General features: G+C 44.3%; 1 protein-coding gene across 8 annotated transcripts in view; it reads right to left on the bottom strand.

Moving 5' to 3' along the window:
• The window catches only part of LOC147028810 (zinc fingers and homeoboxes protein 1-like), a 122,817-nt gene that overhangs the window by 64,584 nt on the left and 36,026 nt on the right, over positions 1-22,207 (bottom strand). For all 8 annotated transcript variants that reach the window (XM_085879541.1, XM_085879540.1, XM_085879542.1 and 5 more), the window contains one exon: positions 517-773. In XM_085879541.1, coding sequence (XP_085735667.1) covers positions 517-577 — 61 coding nt within the window. In that variant the 5' untranslated portion in view covers positions 578-773. The remainder of the gene's footprint in view (positions 1-516; positions 774-22,207) is intronic.

Here is a 22,207-nt window from a genome sequence, read left to right as displayed (position 1 = left end):
AAGATCTGTCTAGGCCTATGTAAAACTGTCTGAGCTCAAAGCATCACTGCCTATAGGTCGTGGCGCATTGCCTGAGATCAAGGATAGACTAGGCAGCTGAAAGACCTCTATACAACCTGGTCAAGAGGAAAAGTCATAATAAATTCACAACAAAGCAAGAAAAGTTCAATGAAAACCAAAGATCGCCTTTTAAGTGACTTGCATGTGCTTTAAACAGGCAAAAGTAGAATACAACCTCAACATGTTAAAAACAATAATAAAAATAATAATAAATAACAATAACAAAAAATAATATGCGTAATGCATTCCTGAGAAAGCTATCTGCCAATGTGATGTGCTGAGAACTCCCATGAATTAAGCAGTTATATCGTTATGATGGACAGCAACTTCAATCAAACAAGAACCCTCTAATGTTTCTGCAAAATCCTAAAAACACTGATCACTACAGCAATATAAGGTAATAGAGCATGTAATGAAGGACAGCACAACAAAGTCCAATACAGTAAAATCACATACAGGCCTTGTGTCGAAAACGCCATTGATAACCCGAAGAACCTCGGCCTTCCAGGCTGTGCATTTTCTCGGTGTTACATCCCGTGTGTCTCCTTGCTCAGTTTTCATTCCCGTCTTTTCAGCAAGTGAGACGACGGACGACAGAACAAAGGACGAGCTCACCACGGCACGCTCTGCTCTTCCCCTAACAATGTCACGGCACAGCGAGCGTCAGCCAGGGCCACTTCCCCTTGGCACGCAGTGGCGTTTGCAGAAGCGCGCTGAGAATACAGAAAGCACAATACGTAATTTTTTTTTTTTGATTTTGCAACTGATTCTGCAATATTACAGGCTCAATTACTCTCCATCAATACCACAATTACATTCTCGAATGCTTCTTGGTAAGAAGACGATGGCTTGTTTATAGCATCAGCAAAATACAAGATATGAGACAAACACTACTTCATCAATGATGTGTCAAAGTTTTACTGAATACCTGATCCTTGGATCACAAAACTACACAAAAGTCAACAGACCCACAGGGCTAACTTTAAGATGATTGCCTATACTGAACTGATTTGGATTTCGCAACTCAAAGTCACCTGTCCTGCTTCCCTGGGAGCAATATAACATGTAAAAGTTTGGAAAAAAGAGGTTCCATTTGGCAAGTCAGCTGATCTGGATATTATATTTTTCAAGAGTTACTGCATGAGAGATAATCTCTTGTGTTCATGAGCACTTAAGATAAAGAAATAGTGGCTTTCGGTAAGTCTTAGGTAAAGATAAATCAGAAAGACTACATCATGAAGACTTCGAAGGGAAAAGTGTATCATGAAAACAACAAAGTAAAATGGATTGAGAAAGGCCGCATTTTGGCCACGGGAGGTTGGAGGGGCAGGCAGCTCAAAGCAGCACCATGACTCACTTGGCATGAGCATTTATAGTGCCTCATCGGTCGTACAACCACCTTTTCCAGCAAGTACAGAGCGCCTTGCCTCACTGCCAGCTGCAATGGAAACCCGAGTTTGTGCACTCTTGCGATTCATCACTGGCCGTATTATCAAGGCTGATCATGCACAAAGAAAATCGGCATGCACGCAAATGCCACGGAGCCACAAGACTTGCGTCGGCTCTTCAAACACCAGTTCCACAACATTTTACACAAAAGTAGCTCTAACCAAACTGAATTGTTTCTGCTTATCAGAGTGCAACATCCAAATGTGGAGATGCATCAGATATTTGTGAGAGATAAGCGAGTAATTCTTAAAATCTCTGTGATTTTACATCAATGTTTAATAAACCATAGTAGTTATTTATTTTTGAAGTCCTGGGACATATTTGTACCACTCAAGATTTCATGAAACATGGTCATGTTCAGGTTCAGGTTGAGAAATTTTGATGGCAATTGTTTGTTGATTCACTATTTTGTCAAAAGCGCTGAAGTTAGCTTATTGTACAAATGGCTGAACCTCTGACACAATGTCACAAATAAATTAAGTTATTGAAGATTCTTTACAAAAACAGCAAGCATGCTTTGATGGAATTAAGAACTGATTTGTATTTTCTTTTGGTGAATAAGTGTAAACAAAATAAAGACCAATTACTGCACCGTAGTCCCGAGAAGGAAGCCAGACATAATGCGCATGCACGCATTGTGTACTGGTAAGTACTTATAATAGCTATTTTATTTGAAGTTATAACCTTTACTTACAAGCAAATGACTGATTTCCTAACTGCCCGGATCAGCAGCTGGGCACCGTTTTTCATCAAGGTTTCGATCCTTTCAGCCGAGAACCTCTCCAAACGACAGATCCACAACCCCGGGTCACAGGTCCACATCAGTATATAACTCACCATCAGTCCACAACCTCAAAGTTGTGAACAGACAGTCAGTCAACACAGTAATGCGATATCCTTATTCAAACTTATTTCATTACGAGCGAATACCACCCATCGCTTCGCTGATGGGAGTACTAAAGAGGGGTGGGGGTGGGGAGTGAGAGTGAGAGTGGGGGTAGGAGAGTTAGCAGAGAGAATGTTATGCTTTATGAACACACACACACACACACACACACACACACACACACACACACACACACACACACACACACACACACACACACACACACACACACACACACACACACACACACACACACACACACACACGTACACACACACACACACACACACACACACACACACAGTCCAATAATCATCAATTTTTCGGGAATCGGCAGGTTGGAGTCAGTCATTACCGATTACAGTACACACTGCATACAACCCAGAAACCTTGAGGAGCTTTCACGGAAAAACGACGTAATTTATATAGACGTTTCAGGGATATGTTCACAAACATTGTTCTTAATAAAACAGTTGCAAGTGACGGGTGGGGGGGGGAAAAAAAAAAACTTTGGCTTGGTAATTTAGAAAACACGTTAATACGGCAAATGGCTCAGAAATCGGATGGTATTTCACAATCACTCGCTCAGGATGACTGAGCACGAACCACTAACCACTCGCTCAGGATGACTGAAATGAACCACTCGCTCAGGATGACGGAGCACGAACCACTAACCTCTCGCTCAGGATGACTGAGCACGAACCACTAACCACTCGCTCAGGATGACTGAGCACGAACCACTAACCACTCGCTCAGGATGACTGAGTATGAACCACTAACCATTCGCTCAGGATGACTGAGCACGAACCACTAACCACTCGCTCAGGATGACTGAGCACGAACCACTAACCACTCGCTCAGGATGACTGAGCATGAACCACTCGCTCAGGATGGCGGAGCACGAACCACTAACCACTCGCTCAGGATGGCGGAGCACGAACCACTCTCTCAGGATGGCGGAGCACAAACCACGAGCTCAGGATTACGGAGCACGAACCACAAACCACTCTCTCAGGATGGCGGAGCACGGACAACGAACCACTCACTCAGGATGATGGAGCACGAACCACTCGCTCAGGATGACTGAGCACGAACCATGAACCACTCGCTTAGGATGGCGGAGCAAGGACCATGAACCACTCGCTCAGGATGATGGAGCACGAACCACTCGCTCAGGATGATGTAGCACGAACCACTCGCTCTGAATGACGTGACGTGGAAAAAGCGTGAACACGGTACCGCTACAGACTATAGGGTGCTTGACAAGGGGCTTAGGCACTCAAGCAAGCACTCTAATTACATGGTTGAGAATGAACGGCTGGCCAGAGTGCAACTGCATACTGCATAGGATCCCTTTCACTTTGAAGCCGGTCTTCCCTGCAAAAGTAGCAGTTAATGAAATAAAACGAATTCGCAGAGTTCAATTGCCCATGAAATAAACATTGCATATAATCCACCATGTTGCCTGCTCATCAGTGCACGTGTCACATCTTTTGAGGTCTGCGCAAATGTCATAACTATTTCAAAACGTCGGTTTTTTTTTCCACCAGATTTGCTTCAATACCCTGTAGAACACCTCGCGAAACCTCCGAAAAATTCGATACAGATCTGGCAGATGTTATGGCTAAGCAGTCCCTCTGGTAGACAGGGCGTGAGGTCTAGCAGTGAATGCATTAAATCATATAGCTCAATGAAGCTGGTTAATCTTGTTACGCTCCTAAAATTCTTGTTCACTCAATATAATTCTCCAAATAGGAGAAAAACATGTTTAATGCTTTGGAAATGTCACTTTTTCTTGTGTATCTATGGAGAAGGAGGGAACATAGCCTTGCTTGCTTAAAGTAAATAGGTATATCGGCATAGTTATAAGACTCGTTTATTTCTTTAAATTATCAAACTTCACTCCAGATTATGACACTTATTTAGTCCGGACGATATACTGCAATTAGTCTGTGAGAGTGGATCGTGGAAAATCGTATCATATCGTGCATGAAATCGCTCCAAGCTCCTGATTTGAAAATTATAGCACTTACAAAAGCGATGTACACAACGATTCGTAGCTATGATGAACAGGCATTCAATAATATACGAGTGAGGAAAGTGCAAAAAACAACAACAAAAAAAAACTTTATTGTGAAGAAATCGTTGCGGCCTGTTCCAAATCAAATAATGGTTGAGCAGGCCAAAAAACATGGTGTCTTCAGACCCCTGGGAGGTTACCCAGGAGACGCCTTAAGACCCCAAAGAGGGACGTAGCCGAGCATACGCCTGATAAAGGATATAGTTAAATAAGGCCGTTAATTATCTTCAAAATGGGTGTTTAAATGAACCGAAACACCCAATTGTCACTCATACAATTCCTTGGAGTTCCCCGAGTATGCATGCAAAGTTTCAGGCTGCTTGGTTTCATGGTTTTGGAGTTATGGAGGGGAGACGGACAAAAACACACACACACACACACACACACACACACACACACACACACACACACACACACACACACACACACACACACACACCCTTTTATTAGTATAGATTACTTTCATTGAAAGTATTACTACATTTGAATAACTTTAATCATATACTACTTCATACGATTTTGAATATTCTGAACAGCTCTTGAAATATTAATGTCATACCCCTTTCATACGACAAAATCTCGGAGGTAAATGGGGTAAAACTGTTAAGTAAATGTTTGCTATTTATTTGCATTTGTTTTGCATCAGCGTGATATTCTAATTATTCGTGGAATAGATATAGATTGCGTATTTAATAGATAGACTGTTTGTCTTCCCTGCAATCCTTTTTGTTTTTACCCCCACCAAACTTTTTTTTTTGTATACAATGTCGAGGCTCATATGAGAGCTAACACAGAACGTACAACAAGCAGGAAATACGAGGGGTGGGAGAGATAAGCTATCGCAGAGACAGAGCAGGGGGAGTGAGATCGGAGAGAAGATGGTAGAAGACAGAACGACCCATCGACCTGCTTGTGGTGAGACAGTGAGCTGGTTCAATGTTCTTTTTCATCTACAGTACTACAGTAAACTGCCAACTACAGTAAACTCGTCGTGCTGGGTGTACCAGATTCTGGCACTACGAGTATTATCGTGTGAAATGTTATGCTATTGTGTTGTAAACAGAATATGCTGACGTGCCAGATAATGCAACAAAAATGACCTGCTGGCAGTTCGGTGAACGTAAATTTATGTAACTAGAACGGGTACTCAGTAGAGCGCATACCTTCGCCGCCGCAACTTTTTTTCCGGGCACATTTGAAAAACGTCATTTTAAAACGTCCATGACGTCACAACCGTCAGTCCGATTGACGTCAAATTTGATGTGTAACCTCCTAAAAGGCAGTCCAACAAAATGGAATGATAAACACTGAAAAATTAAAAAGTTGAAAAATGACGTCATCTTTTGACGTCATTTTGACGCACTTCCGGGGACGTCACGTCCAATCGGGGACTACCATTCTGAAAGCTCGTAGTTCACTGAACGTTTTAACGTTGGTTTCATGTCAATAGCTCTATTAGATCTGAAGCTGTGCCTACAAGTATATTTTGACCTTGACCTTGACTACAGAGTTAATTGGCAAAACCTGTACATCAATAAACAGATATTTTGGTTCTGATCCTAATGCCTGGATTTGGGAGACTTTGCTTAATAAATTATATAGATATTTGAATGTAAAATATCAGTACATTTTAGCCACAATTGAAAAACGTCATGTTCAAACGTCATAACGGTCAGTCCGATCGAAGTCAAATTTGGTGTGTGACGTCCTTAAGGTAAGTCCTACAAAACGGTATGATGAAAACTGATGAGATCGAAAATTGATAATTTACGTCATCTTGTGACGTCATTTAGACGCACTTCCGATGACGTTACGTCAAATCCGACACTACATATCCGAAAGGTATCTCATCATGGAACAATATGGCGGTGGTTGCATGTCGATAGCTGTATTATGAAGGAAGTTATGCTCAAAAGAGTGTTTTTGACCTTGACCTTGACCTTTGACCCGATCGCTCCCAAAATCTAATCAAATCGTCTCACGAATCATCCCACCAAATTTCATGCAATTCGGTTTAATACTTTCTGAGTTATGCGAATAACAAACAAACACACATATTCACAAATAAATAAATACACAGCGACCAAAACATAACCTTTCACAGAATGCGAAGGTAATAATCCTGAACACATTTGTGTTGTACCATTCATTATATGCGATATTGAAAAATCACTAAAGTGCGCAAATATTGTTACGGATTTGGAAACCTTGTGCACACAGACAGCCAGAGTCCCCGTAATTCAGTTATTTCGATATAATAAGTATGTGTTAATAGTTAGAATCCCTCCTTCTGTCTAATGGGAATTTCGTGTGTGCGCTACGAGTTTTTTTTTTCGTTAGGTTTTTAACAACAACCACGCCACCATCCCTCACTCGACCCAGTCGCCATTGCCCACGTGTTTTTGGCTGAAGGCGTGGGCGGAGCCTCCATCGCCTCAGATTGAGGCTCCGCCCCAAGGCAGGGCATGGACGTTTCCTCCAGCGAATGAGCGAAGGGCGAGCATGACCCGCACGCCCCAGCCAATCGGGTAGGTGACCACGAGTCGTCCGCCAACCCCTCGTCCAATCAGGAGGCCCTCCCACCTCAGAAGGGTAGAGTGTTTGTCAGGACCAGGGTTCGGCAGAGAGGAGATCGTGGCGATTGCCGAGCGGTCTGTCGTCATGGCTGAGTGGTTGTTGACGAGTGTTCTGCAGACGGTCATGGTTGGAGCGGTCTGTGGTCCTTTGGAGGGCAAGTCTGGTGACCGAGCAGCCAGGGTCGTGGGCCATGGACTTCGGGTCGTGGGTTCGAGTCCCACCGTGGTGGTTCGGGTCAGTGTGACCGCATGAGGCAGGACAGGTACCCCGGCCCGGCTCTACCGACTAAAGACCCATGGGGTCCAGTTTCTTTTGGGTGTGTGTGTGTGTGTGTGTGTGTGTGTGTGTGTGTGTGTGTGTGTGTGTGTGTGTGTGTGTGTGTGTGTGTGTCCGTGGGCCCCGTCTGTAAGTAGAAATTGTGTAAGTGCTTTCCTTTGCTTGTACATTACATTTCTTTATTCGTGCTAACTCTGCTCTTTTTGTGCTTACCCTCCCCGATTATTGTTATAAATAAACCCGTTAAATGTACCAGCTCGTTTTCTGTGCTTTCCTTCATTGGCCTAGCAATGTGCGAATTGAGAATTAGTAAGGCCGTTCATGCCGTAAATTGTTCATTTGGTCTGGAGCGGCTTTGGTAACTTCCGCTCGGTTACGTCGGATCCGAGTCGATGATAGTGACTGGATTCGGACAAAGTCGGTCGAGGGTGTGATTTTCCCCAGTAGTTGGATGGTGTGGGTATTTAGGTATATTGAAATTAGGCAATTAACCCTACCCCACGCCGTTGAAATATTGGCGACCACGGTCTGTTAAGGGACCTGTGATCTCTCGGACTTATCCAAGAGTCACGACCTAAATTCCGGGTGCTCGGTGGGAGACGACTCCATTGCTCCCCCAAGTGGTCGTTTATCACCACCGAACCCCGGCCCACAACAATATGACCGGTACTATGCTCACTTGAGCTCGACTAAGACTAAAGAAGAGATGGTTACAACGCTGAAATAAATGATTATAGCTCAAACTAGAGTTCATGTATATACAATTAACTTCTCATGAAATAAAAATATTTTAAAGGATGTATTAAAAAAAAAATCCAGAAGTTGAGCGCCGTTGATGCAGTGTCTATTACACCACCCTGTCCAGCGCATTCCATTCGTTATTCGTGCTTGTTGTTTGTGTTCTTTATGACGTTCTTAAAAACTTGAAGTTTCCTATTTGGAATGATTTTCAATTTTGTTTGCCTGCCAGGCAGGCAGACATGGTCGGAATAATATCTCAATCCTCTCTGTGCACGAGTGATCGCGCGAAAATCAGCAACAAAGTTGGGAACTGAAAACGGTAAAACTTGTGTTCCGATTAGTGTTCAAAATTTAACATTCAATTGAAATCAAGTTGTTCCACGATCATAAACCGATGTTTATGGACGAACGGACGGACAGAAGTGAACCAATTGCTTAACCCACTTTTTGCTTCACGTGCATGAGGTAATGAGCTCAAGTTCTACATAATCCGGGGCATTTGACTGCCGGAAAAAGTCGGCAGTCGTGTTAAAGTGCACACACTTTGCAGCGCGAGTCTAGCAGGAAATTGAGATGGGTGCCATTTAAAGGCATTCGGTTTACCTTAGAGAACTCGTGTTGATTCCGTTGGAACTCGAGGAGGGACACTGAGCTCATGATGTTGTAGTTGCAGTCAAACAATCCCACCCACCAGTGGAAGAGATTGAGAGGAGGGCGTGAGCACATGGACTTCCTCGGCGCTGGAACCTTACGGCCCAAGAGATAGCCCAAATGGTCTTTTAAGGCATTGCGATAAATTTTAGTTCACTTTTAGCATTCTCCACAATCGTCCAAATGAACCCAAACGACAACAAACCCACACGGAAAGCAAATGGCTGAAACACATTCTTACCTTTTGAAAGATTAATTTTATTTATCATGAAAAACACAGGAAAAAGGGTCAACAAGACGCTATAATAATGGAACAAACCAACCGAGTCAAAAAAAAAATCAAAAAATAACAGAGAATGGGACAAACAAACTTATATACAATGTTGAAATAAAAGCTCAAATACTACCCACTAGGCACCACAGATATCACTTTCACAACACAACAATATTCCAGGTGAGACTTCCCTTTTCGTTAGGATGCACAGGGTGAACGTATGACTCGATACAGTAGTGTCCAGAAGAAGTCAAATGGCCACAAGCAAGGCCAGCGATGAGTCGGCCTTCCACTTGGCCACATGGTCCCCTTTATCCTTTTACCTCCAGGCCCTTCAAAACACAAGGTGATCCAGCTTGGGTCGAACCCACACGAGGCTTATCCTCCAAGAGAGTTCTCTGTCTTCCTTGCACACACGTCTCTCTTGGACGCTCCAGTCTCCACTCATGTGCACACTCGTGGACTCCCTCGTGTCCTCTCTCTCTTTCACGGGGCTCATTGGTCTCTTACCCTCACAGGCCTCTCCTTGTACTCTCACGGTGGACTCCCCAGTCAACACTCCATTCTCTTCTCACTCCTGGGCGGAATCTCCCTCGTGGATACCGCCCACAGGAGCGGACCCTATAAAATCAAGGTGCACCTTTTCTTTCGGGCTCTACAGCTCACTGCACCACCATGGCTGGCATACATTTGGCAGATAAATCATAATTGCCTTTCACACACGTGACGTGTGCCTCTGTGATGGGAAGTACTCACCCAGCCCCACCTACATCAAGAGGTTTTTACGCATACATAATCTTGACCCTGTCTATAAATTACAAATGCTGCCTTCTCAGCATCACATGCAACAAACGACTTACTCCAACAGATCCCTGTTACATGGCAATCTAACCACCTCAAAACACACATACCAGAATACGCTTACCACAGTCGAGCTATCAACCCCCCTTTCCACATGACAGTATTTAATAAAAGAGGAAGACGCGAATGATCTGAGAGAGAAGGCTGGTTTTCACTTTGTGAATGGTCAGGCTGTTTCACTTCTCTCAATGGTGACAGAACTTGTCATGCAGGGGGGGTTGAACGACCAACTGGCTGAGTCATGCCACACAAATGAGCCATGTTTTCTCTCTCTCCCCCTCTCCCTCATCCCGGAACGATTGCCCTGCATGGGTATTGAACTGACACAAGACTCCTGCCCAGCTCTACTTCCAGGTTCGCCTGACCAACTCTCTTCAAACCCAATGTATGTCTCCTGTGGTGCACATGAAGGTCTTTATAAGCTGGTTCGATAAGACGTCCCATTCGTTCGCTTGGTTTATATCGAGGTAGAGGTTTATATCGAGGTAGAGGTTTATATCGAGGTATTTGGTAGAGTGTAAGGAGTTTCATTATTGATTCATTTTTATTACCTCTGCCACCGTAAGGTGGAAGAAGGTTATGTTCTCACCCCTGTCTGTGTTTGCTTGTTTGTGTGCAGGATATCTCAAGTTGTGGACGGATTCGGATGAAACTTGGTGGACAGATTGGGCGTGTGACAAGGACGAAATGATTCGATTTTGGTGAAGATCCGAATCCGGATTCGATAATTATTTAATTCAAAAGTTATTCTTCACCACTGAGAGGGCCAAAAATGATAAATAGCATGAATTTTCAAAAATGTATTGGGCCCGATACGTTCTCGTGGATCAGACATTGCATTTCCTTTCATTCAATACACTTGTTCTTATGGTGAATTCCGTTTTGTTCTGGAGGCTTCGTTTGGCCGTTTCGGCAAGTTGCAGTGTAGTTGTCATGCAGTTCGTGACGTCATGGTTTGTTCGGCCAAATTAGATTGGTCAATAGTGTCTATCGGCGCTTCATCTGGTTAACTGCACGGTCCTACGAGCAGTGTAACATGGCAAACAGGCCTGGTAACTTGCTCGGACTTGTGGACTTGGCTGGCGGTTGTGGTCATTTTGACACGAACTGCGGGACTCGAACCAGGCAACTGGAATGGACCCATGCTGTTACAATATTGATGTCATACGCCTTTCACATGACAAAATCTCGGAGGTATCTTGGAGGTAAACCTGATTGTACTCCACCACTACCTCTGCAAATTCAGAGCTTTCACATTAAACTTTTCTCCCCCTAGGGGAAGTAATTTTTTGGGCCGATCACCCCCCCCCTTTGCTCAATATTTTAACCCCGCTCAGGAACAGGGTGATCTCGAAGGTAACACTGTACCCTGGGGTATTGGTTGTTGTGTTAAACGACAAGTTTATGTAATTGTGCGATCAGATGTCAAAAATATTGTCTGTTTTTTGGCGCTCGGTCGACATGGAACATGATATCCGCCAAAGCCACGGACAATACAAGTGCAAAAAAGAAGGCTTTGACAAGCCTCAACAGCGCTCTACGTATTTTTCATCTTTGAAGGCATGGACAGTGTCACCTACATGGGCTAGACCATATACTCCTCCATCACAAAATCTTTAAAAATCAAGAAAAAACGGCCAGCATAGCTTCGGAAAGGGTGCCATTTTCTCTATTGTGACTTGTGACAGCACTGTGAATGCAGCCACTATAAAGCCACTGTAATTCCAACTCGATTCACCGACCGGGTAATCACGAACACATAGTCTGAAAAGGCACCGCAATACCCTGGGGAAGTTTATCCGCACACCACGGGGTTAGCAAAACCAATTTGAAAGGATCAGTGGGGTAAAGAAGCTCGGCGTAGGATTTTTTTTTTCCCTGGGATGCGTATGCCCCAGGGTAAACAGTATGTTGTGGTGAAAGGGATAGCAGACAGCTCTAAATACAAGCCCACAGCTCCAATGCAAAAGTTCAACTCAAGAACTGTGCTGTTTCAATTCAAAAACAGAACTCATTTCTATTTTTCTGTACGCAAGGGAAATGGATGGGGTTTAGGGTAGTGGAGTAAATGGTGAAGGGAGGGAAAGAGATTCTTAGTAAGAAAATATTTTCTAACGAATAAAATTATTTTTGGCAGTGTAAGCCATGGAGTGATTGTCAAGATTAGTGACTTCTGTAACCATCTTTTCGTCAGGTCAGTCTTTTGGGACTGCCCTGGTAACATGTAACCCAGTGCTACCTGCCACATGACCGGGTTGGCGGCGACTAAACCGACACCTCTCACTGGCTTTGCTCGTGGGGAGGCTGAACGTGACACCCTGCCAGGACTAAAAACAACACCTGATAATGGGCGGATGAGCTTCATTTGGGAGCAAAGTCCATCCAGTAGAGATGGTGTCTCCGAAAATACACCCAATGGGGGTATGAAAATTTATTTTTCCACCTGGCCTATTTACCCCGTCCTGCACAGTGGTCCTGTGAAGAGGTTTCCTTGTTTCAGGACGAGATGAAGGTTTTGCCAGTTTTTCCTCTTCTTCATTTTCTTTCATAGCTCCTTACCTAGAGTGGTTCTACGCCTTGTTTGGGAAGATTTCCATTTAAAAAAAAACATCTTAAGTGAACTACTTCATTTTTAAGCTTAAAATTCATACAATATTACATTCATGATACTGTTGTGGTTGAGGAAATTCGCAAACCACCATTCAGGTCCCATAGGTGAGATATCTCTGTAAGTACATGTGTAGTTAGCCCCAAACCCATTGTTTAGAGGGAATAAATGTGATTCATTCGGGCTGCGACCCTTTAAGATAGCCGTTTTTCTGTTCTATCTTTATTTTGAACCAACCACGTCTCAACCGCCATCACACAACAACCACCAACCGCAACACCGCTTCACAACAACAACAACAACAACAACAACAACAACGCCAACAGCCACGACCTTTACCTTCAGAGCTCGCTCCCGCAAACATCGCATCACCACCATTCCAAGCGTCACCGTGGCCATGGACCAGCACTTTGGACCCTCCACCACCTTCGCCTCTCCTTCTGCGGCCATTCCCGCACCGCTTGTGGGCACCGAGCGTCAGGCTGTCCTGGACTCGTACAGGGCGCGCGCCGAGCCGCGGGTACAAAGTGCGGCCTTTCCGAGGAGAAGTCGGATCAGGAATGATACACGCCCACTTCTGATCCGTCCAATCAGCAAGCGCGGGGCGATTTGGCCCCGCCTCCAGGCGTGTCGGAATAGAATCGATATATGCAAATTCAAGGATCAGGGGAGATTCACGCCCCTTTTTCTCCGTCCAATGGGCGAGCGTGGCTCCACCCCCGAGCTCGTTCTGATCCAGAAATTTGCATGTGGGTTCTCCTGCCGTACTATAAAGCGCCGAGCGCGGGGCGAATTTAGTCAGTTTTGGGTCGGAAGCAGTTGGAGGCAGTCGGAGTTTTTCGGTCAAGGGAGTTGGAGAAGAGTCAAGGCGAGTTGGAGAAGTGTGGCAGCGGCAGAGTGTGGCAGCAGCAGTCAAGTCGGGTCTGGAGGAGAGTCAGTCTGTCGGAGGTCAGAGTCTGTCGGGGTTCGGAGTCTGTCGGGGAGCTGCAGAGAGAGGAAGCCGGGAGCGCGGTCGCAGTCGCAGTGGAGTCGCTCGTTGCGGGACCCAAGCAAGCCAGCTATCCTCTTTCCCCAGAGCATCAACAATTCCCCCCCGCGCTGAGATAGTGCGAAAAGGGGGCCCCGTTCCCACCCCCACTCCAAGCAGTGCCAACGAAACCCGCGAAGGAGCGCGGAGTCGGGGCACCGCCGCCACATTTGCGGCTCATCACAAGACGGGTAGGCTCCACCCGGTCTCGCAGCCCACAGGCCCCGTCTGCCCCCTTGTTTTTGAGGGTGGCCCTTTTCTTTTGCTTTTGAGTAGATGTGTTGTCGGCGCCGTCTGTAAAGTAAAACTGTGTAAGTGTTGCCGTGTGCTCGCGTAGTCGGTAGTACATCTGCATTGTTGTGTTTCTTTTGTAACATCTGCTTTTGGTGCATAATTGTTGTAATTGTATATGTGTGCTTTCCGTGTGCCGCGGAATAAATGTGCCTTATGTTGAACTGTTTTCCCGTTTCGCTTCGTCTTTTCTTTAATTGAATCTCCATCTTGCTTCACGTAAAGGGTTGGTAGTGGGCTTAATACGCCCGATAATTAATCGGAACCGTCGAGGTCGACGATAACACCGCTCGGTTATCCCGATAGTACGGAACGGGTCGCTTAAGTGGCCCGTGTCCGGAGTCGACCTGCGGCGAGGTGCGATCGCCCGGTCTACCCTCCGTGTGGGTACTTAGGTAGGTCGAATTTGGCGAACAACCCTATCCCACGCGGGGGGCCGATTGGCACGATCGTGGTGAGGCCGAAAGGCCCATCCGTGACTAGTTCCCGGCGTTAGTCCGAGAGGGTCACGGCAGAATTGTCCGTCCGGTGGGCGACGTGCCGCGATTCGAGTTACGTGGCCGCTCGCACGCCGGCGGGCGCGAATTCGCAACAATACATTAATCAAGCCTTATAAGTGCACATTTTAATGAACACATCAAAATTGTTACAAAATGTAGACAAGTAGACCCAACCTGTTTCTGTGCAATCACAACCTGTTTCTTATCCCACTCATTCCCGACAACACACGATTGTTTAATGCAGGGTTCGCATTCATCACGAACACAGAAACAAAACAGCATATTCGCCAAGCTCGTTTTAAAAAGCTCAATTGGCGAAGAGTTCAGTATCGTGGCACAGGGCTCTATGAGTGGTGTGATGGACGGACATCATTCTGATGGAAGTGTCAGCTCGTAAATGTGTAATGGACGCAATGCAATGTCTATGCTGGCAATCATACATGAATGCCCTTTCCAATGAAGAAAGAATCAGCTCTTGAGATTTTGGTACTATTCGAAACTTCTTTTTCCAGTTCCAGGTTTGAAAAGTGCGTCAAATCTGACCATTCAAAGCTGTAACTCGCTTGAACAATAGGTTTGTAGCCGAGAAGCGTAATGAACCAACCTTTTCAGTATGGTCTTCATACAATGAAATGGATGAAATGCTGCTTCTTTTTCTGAGAGCACCAACACAGGGAAATTGGGAATTCAATTTGTCTAGCATTCACACTGTTCTGGGGAAGTGACTCGGGGGTAACAGGTATAAAATATACAAGTTAAACCATGAGTACATGTTTAACATAAGTGGTGGTTTCTGTGTCAAAATGAAAAAACACATGATGAAGTTTGTTGAGGCGATAAGAACCATGACCCTTCTCCCAGTCATGTGTCTTCAAGCCTCTCCACCATTCCCTCTCATTAATCCTCCAAATCGTTTGCAATGTAATCTGCATGTATCTTGTTTTCACTAACCATTTCAACCAGCTCCGTAAAGCCCCAGCGAAACCCTGTCCCCATCCCCATTGAGGACAGCAAAAACAATGGCATGTGACCATGCTCAAAGGAAAGAACTACAGCTGTGCTGATAACCACCAGACACACCCAAAACCACTCACAACTGTGGGCATGGCCAGAAGCTTCGAGTGGCCGGTGGAGAACCAGTGAGCACATGGTCACAAGGTAAGGAAAGCCTAAGGGAGAGGACAGTTTGTAGCAGTTTGGTGGGGCAGTTGGTTTATCAAGTAGAGCAGGGACAGCAGAGGACGAAGAGCTCAACATCGGGCAGCACAGAATTGTTAAGCGAGACGTGCCACACAAAGCTCAGCGAGTGGACGCGGTAGACCAGAAGAGAGACTGGACTTGATGACGCCAAACGAGCATGCACGTGCCAAGAGGGTATGGAACCTGGATGTTCCGCAGCCAGATAAGTCTCCTGTTACCAAGCACTTGTCATCTAGCCCTTCCTTGCCTCAGCCAATGGAACTCCTCGCAGGCATCGCATGGAAATCAGGTTCTTTCATCCATTGTCTCTTGACCTCCCTCTGTCTAAATCCTCGTGGCATGAATGTTTAAGTTAATGCGCAAGTGATCGAGATATCATGGGCACGTGGGTTTATAAACTGTATGAATAATTATTGTGATATGTGTGCCTCTTCTTGTTCTCCCTTTCCTGCATTGCTTCCATTATAGTCCAGGAGCAAGGACCTGAAAAAAATGAAATCGTTCAACAATCCCTACAGAAAAAGTTTGACTTGACAGAGTGGTAGAATAGACCCTATAGAACACCTCCAGGTAGTATGTGGTTTCAAATTGTGGTATCATTAAAATTCTACAGGCCATTATACATACCAAAGGTACTTACCAAGAGTGTCACTGTGGGCCGCAAAATTGAAGGGAGGGGTAACGTAAACGTGAATATCTCTGTCGAGACAACCAATTTTCAATATTGAGGCATCATTGGCTTCGGATTATAATTCTCTTTCAGAATATGTACAGAAATGTCGATATTCATTCAACTGTACATCCACAAGAGGTAAAAATCACAACCAGCCAGATGTCTACGGCCCACATCGCCGATGCAATGGCGCTGGTACAGATGACAAAGTCCGCTGGTGCTACAAACTTCGGTGAAATGGCATTCAAGTATTACAGCCTGGTTACTGCCCCTCTACGTTGGAATGGTTGTCAGCGAGTTGATGTTGTCTTCGACCGGAACTCCAGCCTCTCAATCAAAGCTGGGGAGCGAGAGAAACGAGGAACATCTGCAGCCTTGGAGGTGACAATCCAAGTGCCAGCCACTCCCATTCCAAAGCAGTGGATCAAATACATTGGAAATGTAGAAAACAGTCAACTTGTGTGCCTTCTTGGCAGACACATGGTGCCACATGGGGGTAGACACTCTGCTTGATGGTCAACACCGAGTCATCGGTGGTGGTTTCAAGAACCCGCAGAAGTCTGTGCTAGTCATCAGAGGGCACTGTGAAGAACTGGTTCCCCTCAAATCAGATCATGAAGAGGCAGACACACGAATATTGCTACATGCAAAACATGCCTCTCATTATCACAACAGGATTGTGATTCAATCACCTGACACAGATGTGGCTGTCCTCTGCACCACACACTACAGAAAACTTCAGTGTCGGGAGCTGTGGTTTCGGACTGGATTCAAGGATAAAGCTAGGTATATTCCTATCCACAGCTTGGCACACAAACTAGGACCTGAGCTGTGTAATGCTTTACTCGGCTTCCAGGCACTCACTGGGTGCGATTCAAGCAGTGCACTCTCAGGACTTGGCAAGAAAAAGGGTTTCAATGTCTTACTTGACAGTAAAGAGCATCAGACCAGTCTGGGACAGCTTGGAGAAGAACCGGAGCTCAGCAACAGCACTTCAGAACCATGCGAAGCCTTCATATGTGGAATGTACTCAACAACCAAGGGGGCTGGGAAGAAAGTGAACAATGTGAGATACTGGCAGTTCTGTCAAAAGGGACAAAGAAATGAAAATCTCCCCCCGACATTCGACAGCTTACAGCAACATATGAAGCGAGGAAATTACCAGGCCTATGTATGGAAGAGAGCATTGGAGCCGACACAGAGCCTTCCACCAGCAGCTGGACATGGCTGTAAAATTCAGGATGGTGCCCTGCAGCCTGTGCTCATGACCAAAGATCCAGCACCACGGGGTCTTCCGGAGCTGACTGTCTGTCACTGCAAGAAGTCTCTATGTCGCCGAGCCGACTGCACATGCAAAACCAAGCACATGCCATGCACAGAAGCATGTGCATGTATGGCCGAAGAAACTTGTGAAAATCCAAGAACAATCCTTGAATCCAGTGGTGAAGAAGACGATGACTAAAAGTTACAACAGATGACATCTTCATGCTTCCATGGCGAATGTGATTCCTTGTTGCCAGACACAAATATTACAAACCGCTCTGACGAATGTGCTTCCATGCAACCATGCACAACTATTATGATTCGCTCTCACTAATGTGCTTCTGTGTTGTCATGCACAGCTCCCAGTGTCGACCATGATAACTATTATCATCCACTATGATGAATGAGTAGCTTCTGTGCTGCCAGAGACGACTACTATACTCGGCTTTCACTAATGTACTTCCGTGTTGCCAAAGACAACTATTATGCTTGGCTCTGATGTATGTGCTTCCGTGTTGCTATACACTAGTAAAAGACGAATGCTAAAAATAACAGTTGCAGTTTTCTTTATGCGTGCCTCTGTATGTATATGAATTTCTGCAGAACAATACTTTCTTCAGCATTTGATTTCCAAAATGTATACATACCAGTAGTAATTGAGAAACACCGTTCACCTTCATACGAGAACACAATTTAAAATATAGGGGGTGTTGAACGAATTTCCTTATTTGGCCTCATATGAGAATAAACCTTTTTCTCGCCACTGGTATGTCGGCCTTGTGCGTGGTTCACATTTGGCAATTATAACTGTCAAACTTTAGAAATTTGGCGCACACTGCGCTGGAAGGGTTAAATTCGCAGGATGTTTCCCCAAGGTGCATTGCTCGGACACAAATTGTTTAATAAATGGGGAAATTACCGTCGGTGGCAGATCTCATCAAGGGTTGTGTACATCAGAAACCGAAGAAGAGATCTGTTCAGCCTTCCCAGCGGATGGTCTTTGAGGACAATCCGTCATTAAATTGGTGATCGTTCGGGTGGATGATTTTACATTTCCACCCCACAATTAACCATTATGCCTGGTGTTGGTTTAATGGTAATTGTGGCAGGCTTGGGATCCTTGGGTCCTGAGTTCAAATCCTGCTTGGATATTCAATTAATACCAGGTGGGGGTAGACTCAGCCTGTGATCATTCTGAAGTCAGCAAAATGAGTACCAGCTTTCTGGGATGATTGAGCCATTTGAGTATCCTGTGTCAGAGTGGTGACCTGTCCAGGAATGTGCCCAATAGCCCAGAAGACTGCTTTGGCAGCACTGATGCTCTGTACAGAGTATGGTCCTGATGGATGGAATCCACCATTACAATACTTTCCTAGTTTGTTTTTTTTGCCTCTGCATCAGTTATTCAATGTGCCCATCAGCATATTAGCTTGAAATGCTTCAACTACAGTAATGGCCAAAAATATTGGCACCCTTGCACTTTTTTCAAATAACACACCATTTTCTCCAAAAATAAGTTGAAACTGACAAAAGTATTTGGTGTCCACAATTCTTTATTTCACTGTTAACAGTGTAGAAACTTTGTTTTTGATTCAGAACTTAATACATCCTTTTAAATCAGAAAATAAAAATAAATGGCATTGACACCTTTGACTTAATATTTGGTAGCACACACAGCCTTTGGAAAAAATAACTGACAAGTGCTTCCGACAGCCATGAATGAACTTCCCACACATCTCTATTGGCAGTTTGTCCCACTCTTGTGCAAACTGCTCCAGTTATCCCAGATTTGAAGGATGCCTTCTCCCCACTGTGTTTTCAGATCTCCCCACAGGTGTTCAATGGGATTTTGACCTGGACTCATTGCTGGCCACTTCAGAACAGTCCAGGGTTTTGGCTTGAACCATCTCTGGGTGCTTTTTGAAGTGTGTTTGGGGTCATTGTCCTCCTGTAAGACCCATGACCTTTGAGGGAGACCCAGCTTTCTGACACTGGGTTGAACATTGCACTCCAAAATGCCTTGGCAATCTCCTGATTTCATGATGCCGTGCACACATTCAAGGCCCCCATTGCCAGAGGCAGCACAGCAACCCCAAAACATCACTGAACCTCCTCCATATTTGACTGTAGGGAAGGTGTTCTTTTCTTTGAAGGCTTCATTTTGTTTTCTGTAAACATAGTGATGATGTGCTTTCCAAAAAAGCTCTAATTTGGTCTCGTCTGTCCACAGGATATTCTCCCAGAAGGATTTTGGCTTGTTCAGATGCGTTTTTGCAAACTCCATTGGGGCTAAATTATGTCTCCCCCTCAGCAGTGGGGTCCTCCTGGGTCTCCTCCCAGAGAACCCCCTTTCATCAAGTTGGCGACAGATGGTGCAAGTTGAAACTGTTGTACCTTGTATCCGAAGGTCAACTTGAATCTGTTTGGCAGGTGATCGAGGTGCTTTCTCCACCAAACAATCTTTCACTGCAATCTTCGATCAAGTTTTCTCTTGCGGCCACGTACAGGGAGGTTGGCTACAGCACCACGGGCCTTAAGCTTCTTGATAACATTGCGTACGGTGGACACAGGAAAATCAAGGTCTCTGGAGATAGACTTGTAGCCTTGAAATTGCCTATGCTTGGCTACAATCTTATGTCTGACCTCTTCAGACAATTCTGTTTTTTTTTTGTTTTTTTTTTTCTTTTCTCCATGCTCAATACGGTATACACGGTGACACAAAACACCAGAATGACTCATTTTCTATTCAAACTGGTTGAATGAGTGATTTTTATTTTGCAGGCACCTGCAACTCACCACAGGTGAGTTCAATTCCAAAGTAAAGGAGAACCACCTGCTTGAAATCTAATTATTTCCAACAACTTCTGAAAGGTGCCAATAATATTGTACGGGCCATTTTAGGATTTATGTGTGTTATAAGCTAAGATTTTGTAATTTTTTCAGCTTTTTTTGTTTTGTTTTGTTCCACTGCAAACCAAAGAAATACATATGTGGATACCAAAATATTTTTTTAATTTCAACAATTTTCTGGAATAAATGGTGGATTATTTGAAAAAAAAGTGCAAGGGTGCCAATATTTTTGGCCATGACAGCACCACCAGTATATCCCCCTTTTCTGACTGCCTTCAACAAAGAGAGTTCACAGTGCACCCACAAGCTGGATATAGATTTGCTCAAGTTCCATGTGACTTGGGGATCAAACAGATGTGCAAGCTGGATACTTATACAAAGGGAGGTTTCATTGGCTTCACATCACAAAAGGGTGTTGTCCAAAGATTAATTATTTCTGAAGATGGACACTGCCATATTGAAGCAATGTTAAGAGATGGCTGGGCAAGGCAAAAGGGCAATAAGTAGGACGGACGTAAACAAAACGAGAGTAACAAGAGATGAGAGTGATGTTATTGCCGTTATAGCCAGCATCGAGTCCATGATAAATCCTTTGGAAGAAACAAATGACCTTTATGTTGATATCACCTATGGAGTTGACTTCAAAATAAATAATACACACCGTTTTCACTGCAGAGATCATTTACAATGGGGTCATGCTTTGTTCATAATCAAAAGATATAAACATTTGGCTCTATGAACAAGATATAAAGACCAAGAGTAACAGGAAAAAGAGGTTATGCTCAAAACAGACAAAAACCGATTTGAAAGACTCATCTTAGTCACATCGTCATTTGGATACTACAAAACATGTGAACCTACAACCAAGGTCCATTGCCCTTGTCATTGACATTATGTTTCAATAGTTTTCTTTCTAAAACCACAAAGGCCAGTCAATGGCAATACATAATTGTATTCAATGCTGTGCCATCAACATTCTTGGACAGTGTCCCAAGCAGTGTTTGGACAGTTGATAGGATGGCAATCCTATAGGAGCTCACCCAGAGAAGTGTTTCTGCCACATTAGGTTTGTTGACTTATCATATGTTGAAGAAACTTGTAAGTATGGGCAAAGGTGTACAAGTTGACCGTCTATTTGTTGTTGACACCTACCCAAATATTGGCATAAAGAATGCCGACAAGTCAGAGAGCATCAGGCACCTATCTATGGGGTCAGCAAACTAAAATCTATGGGGATGGCCAAAAAGTACCACAACAGTGGAAAACGTTCCTGTCTTGCAGCAAGAACAAGATGGTATTTGTGCACTTTTTGTTCCAAACATGGAGTAAACTTCCAGCAAGCTGTCTACATCAAGTTAACGTACTTATTGCTCATGATGGTAAAAGTCATTCACTGAAATATATCAGCCGTGCTATGGTTGTTCAGTCCGTTTCAGAACTTGAACACAACCACGAAGAAGCAGGTACACAATTGTTCCAACACTGTCAATAGGCAGAAACTGTTCAACCATCCACATCTCATTCATTTTCTGATACCTCAACGTCACACATTGTAACTAGAGGGGGAGCACTCGGTAGAGTGCAAAACCTCCACCGCCAATACTGCTGGGTCACTTAAGTGAACCTTATATCCTATTCATTGTAGGTCAAAACGGATCAGACTCTACTGAACCACGATTGAATAAACTAAACCAGATCGACGCGCATGTAGAAATGCCAAAAAAAAAAAAAAAAAATCGAATTATATTTGAAAAAAAGTTGCAAAATTTGTTTTTTTTTTTCTCTAACAATTTTTTTTGAGGGGTTGGAAATCACTTAAAACATGTATAAATGCAAAAAAAAAAATTCAAATTTTTTCAAATAAAATCGAAATTTTTTCGAAAAAAGTTGCAAAATTCTGTTTTTTTTTCTCTAGCAAATTTATTTATTTTTGGTTGGAA

This window comes from Eptatretus burgeri, chromosome 4 (assembly GCF_056783735.1).
Source record: "Eptatretus burgeri isolate ZD-2024b chromosome 4, Ebu_testis_v1, whole genome shotgun sequence".
In the NCBI taxonomy this organism is placed as follows: Eukaryota; Metazoa; Chordata; class Myxini; order Myxiniformes; family Myxinidae; genus Eptatretus; species Eptatretus burgeri.
The sequence above is the reverse complement of the archived record's forward strand: the minus strand, read 5'-3'. Positions and strand labels throughout refer to the sequence as shown.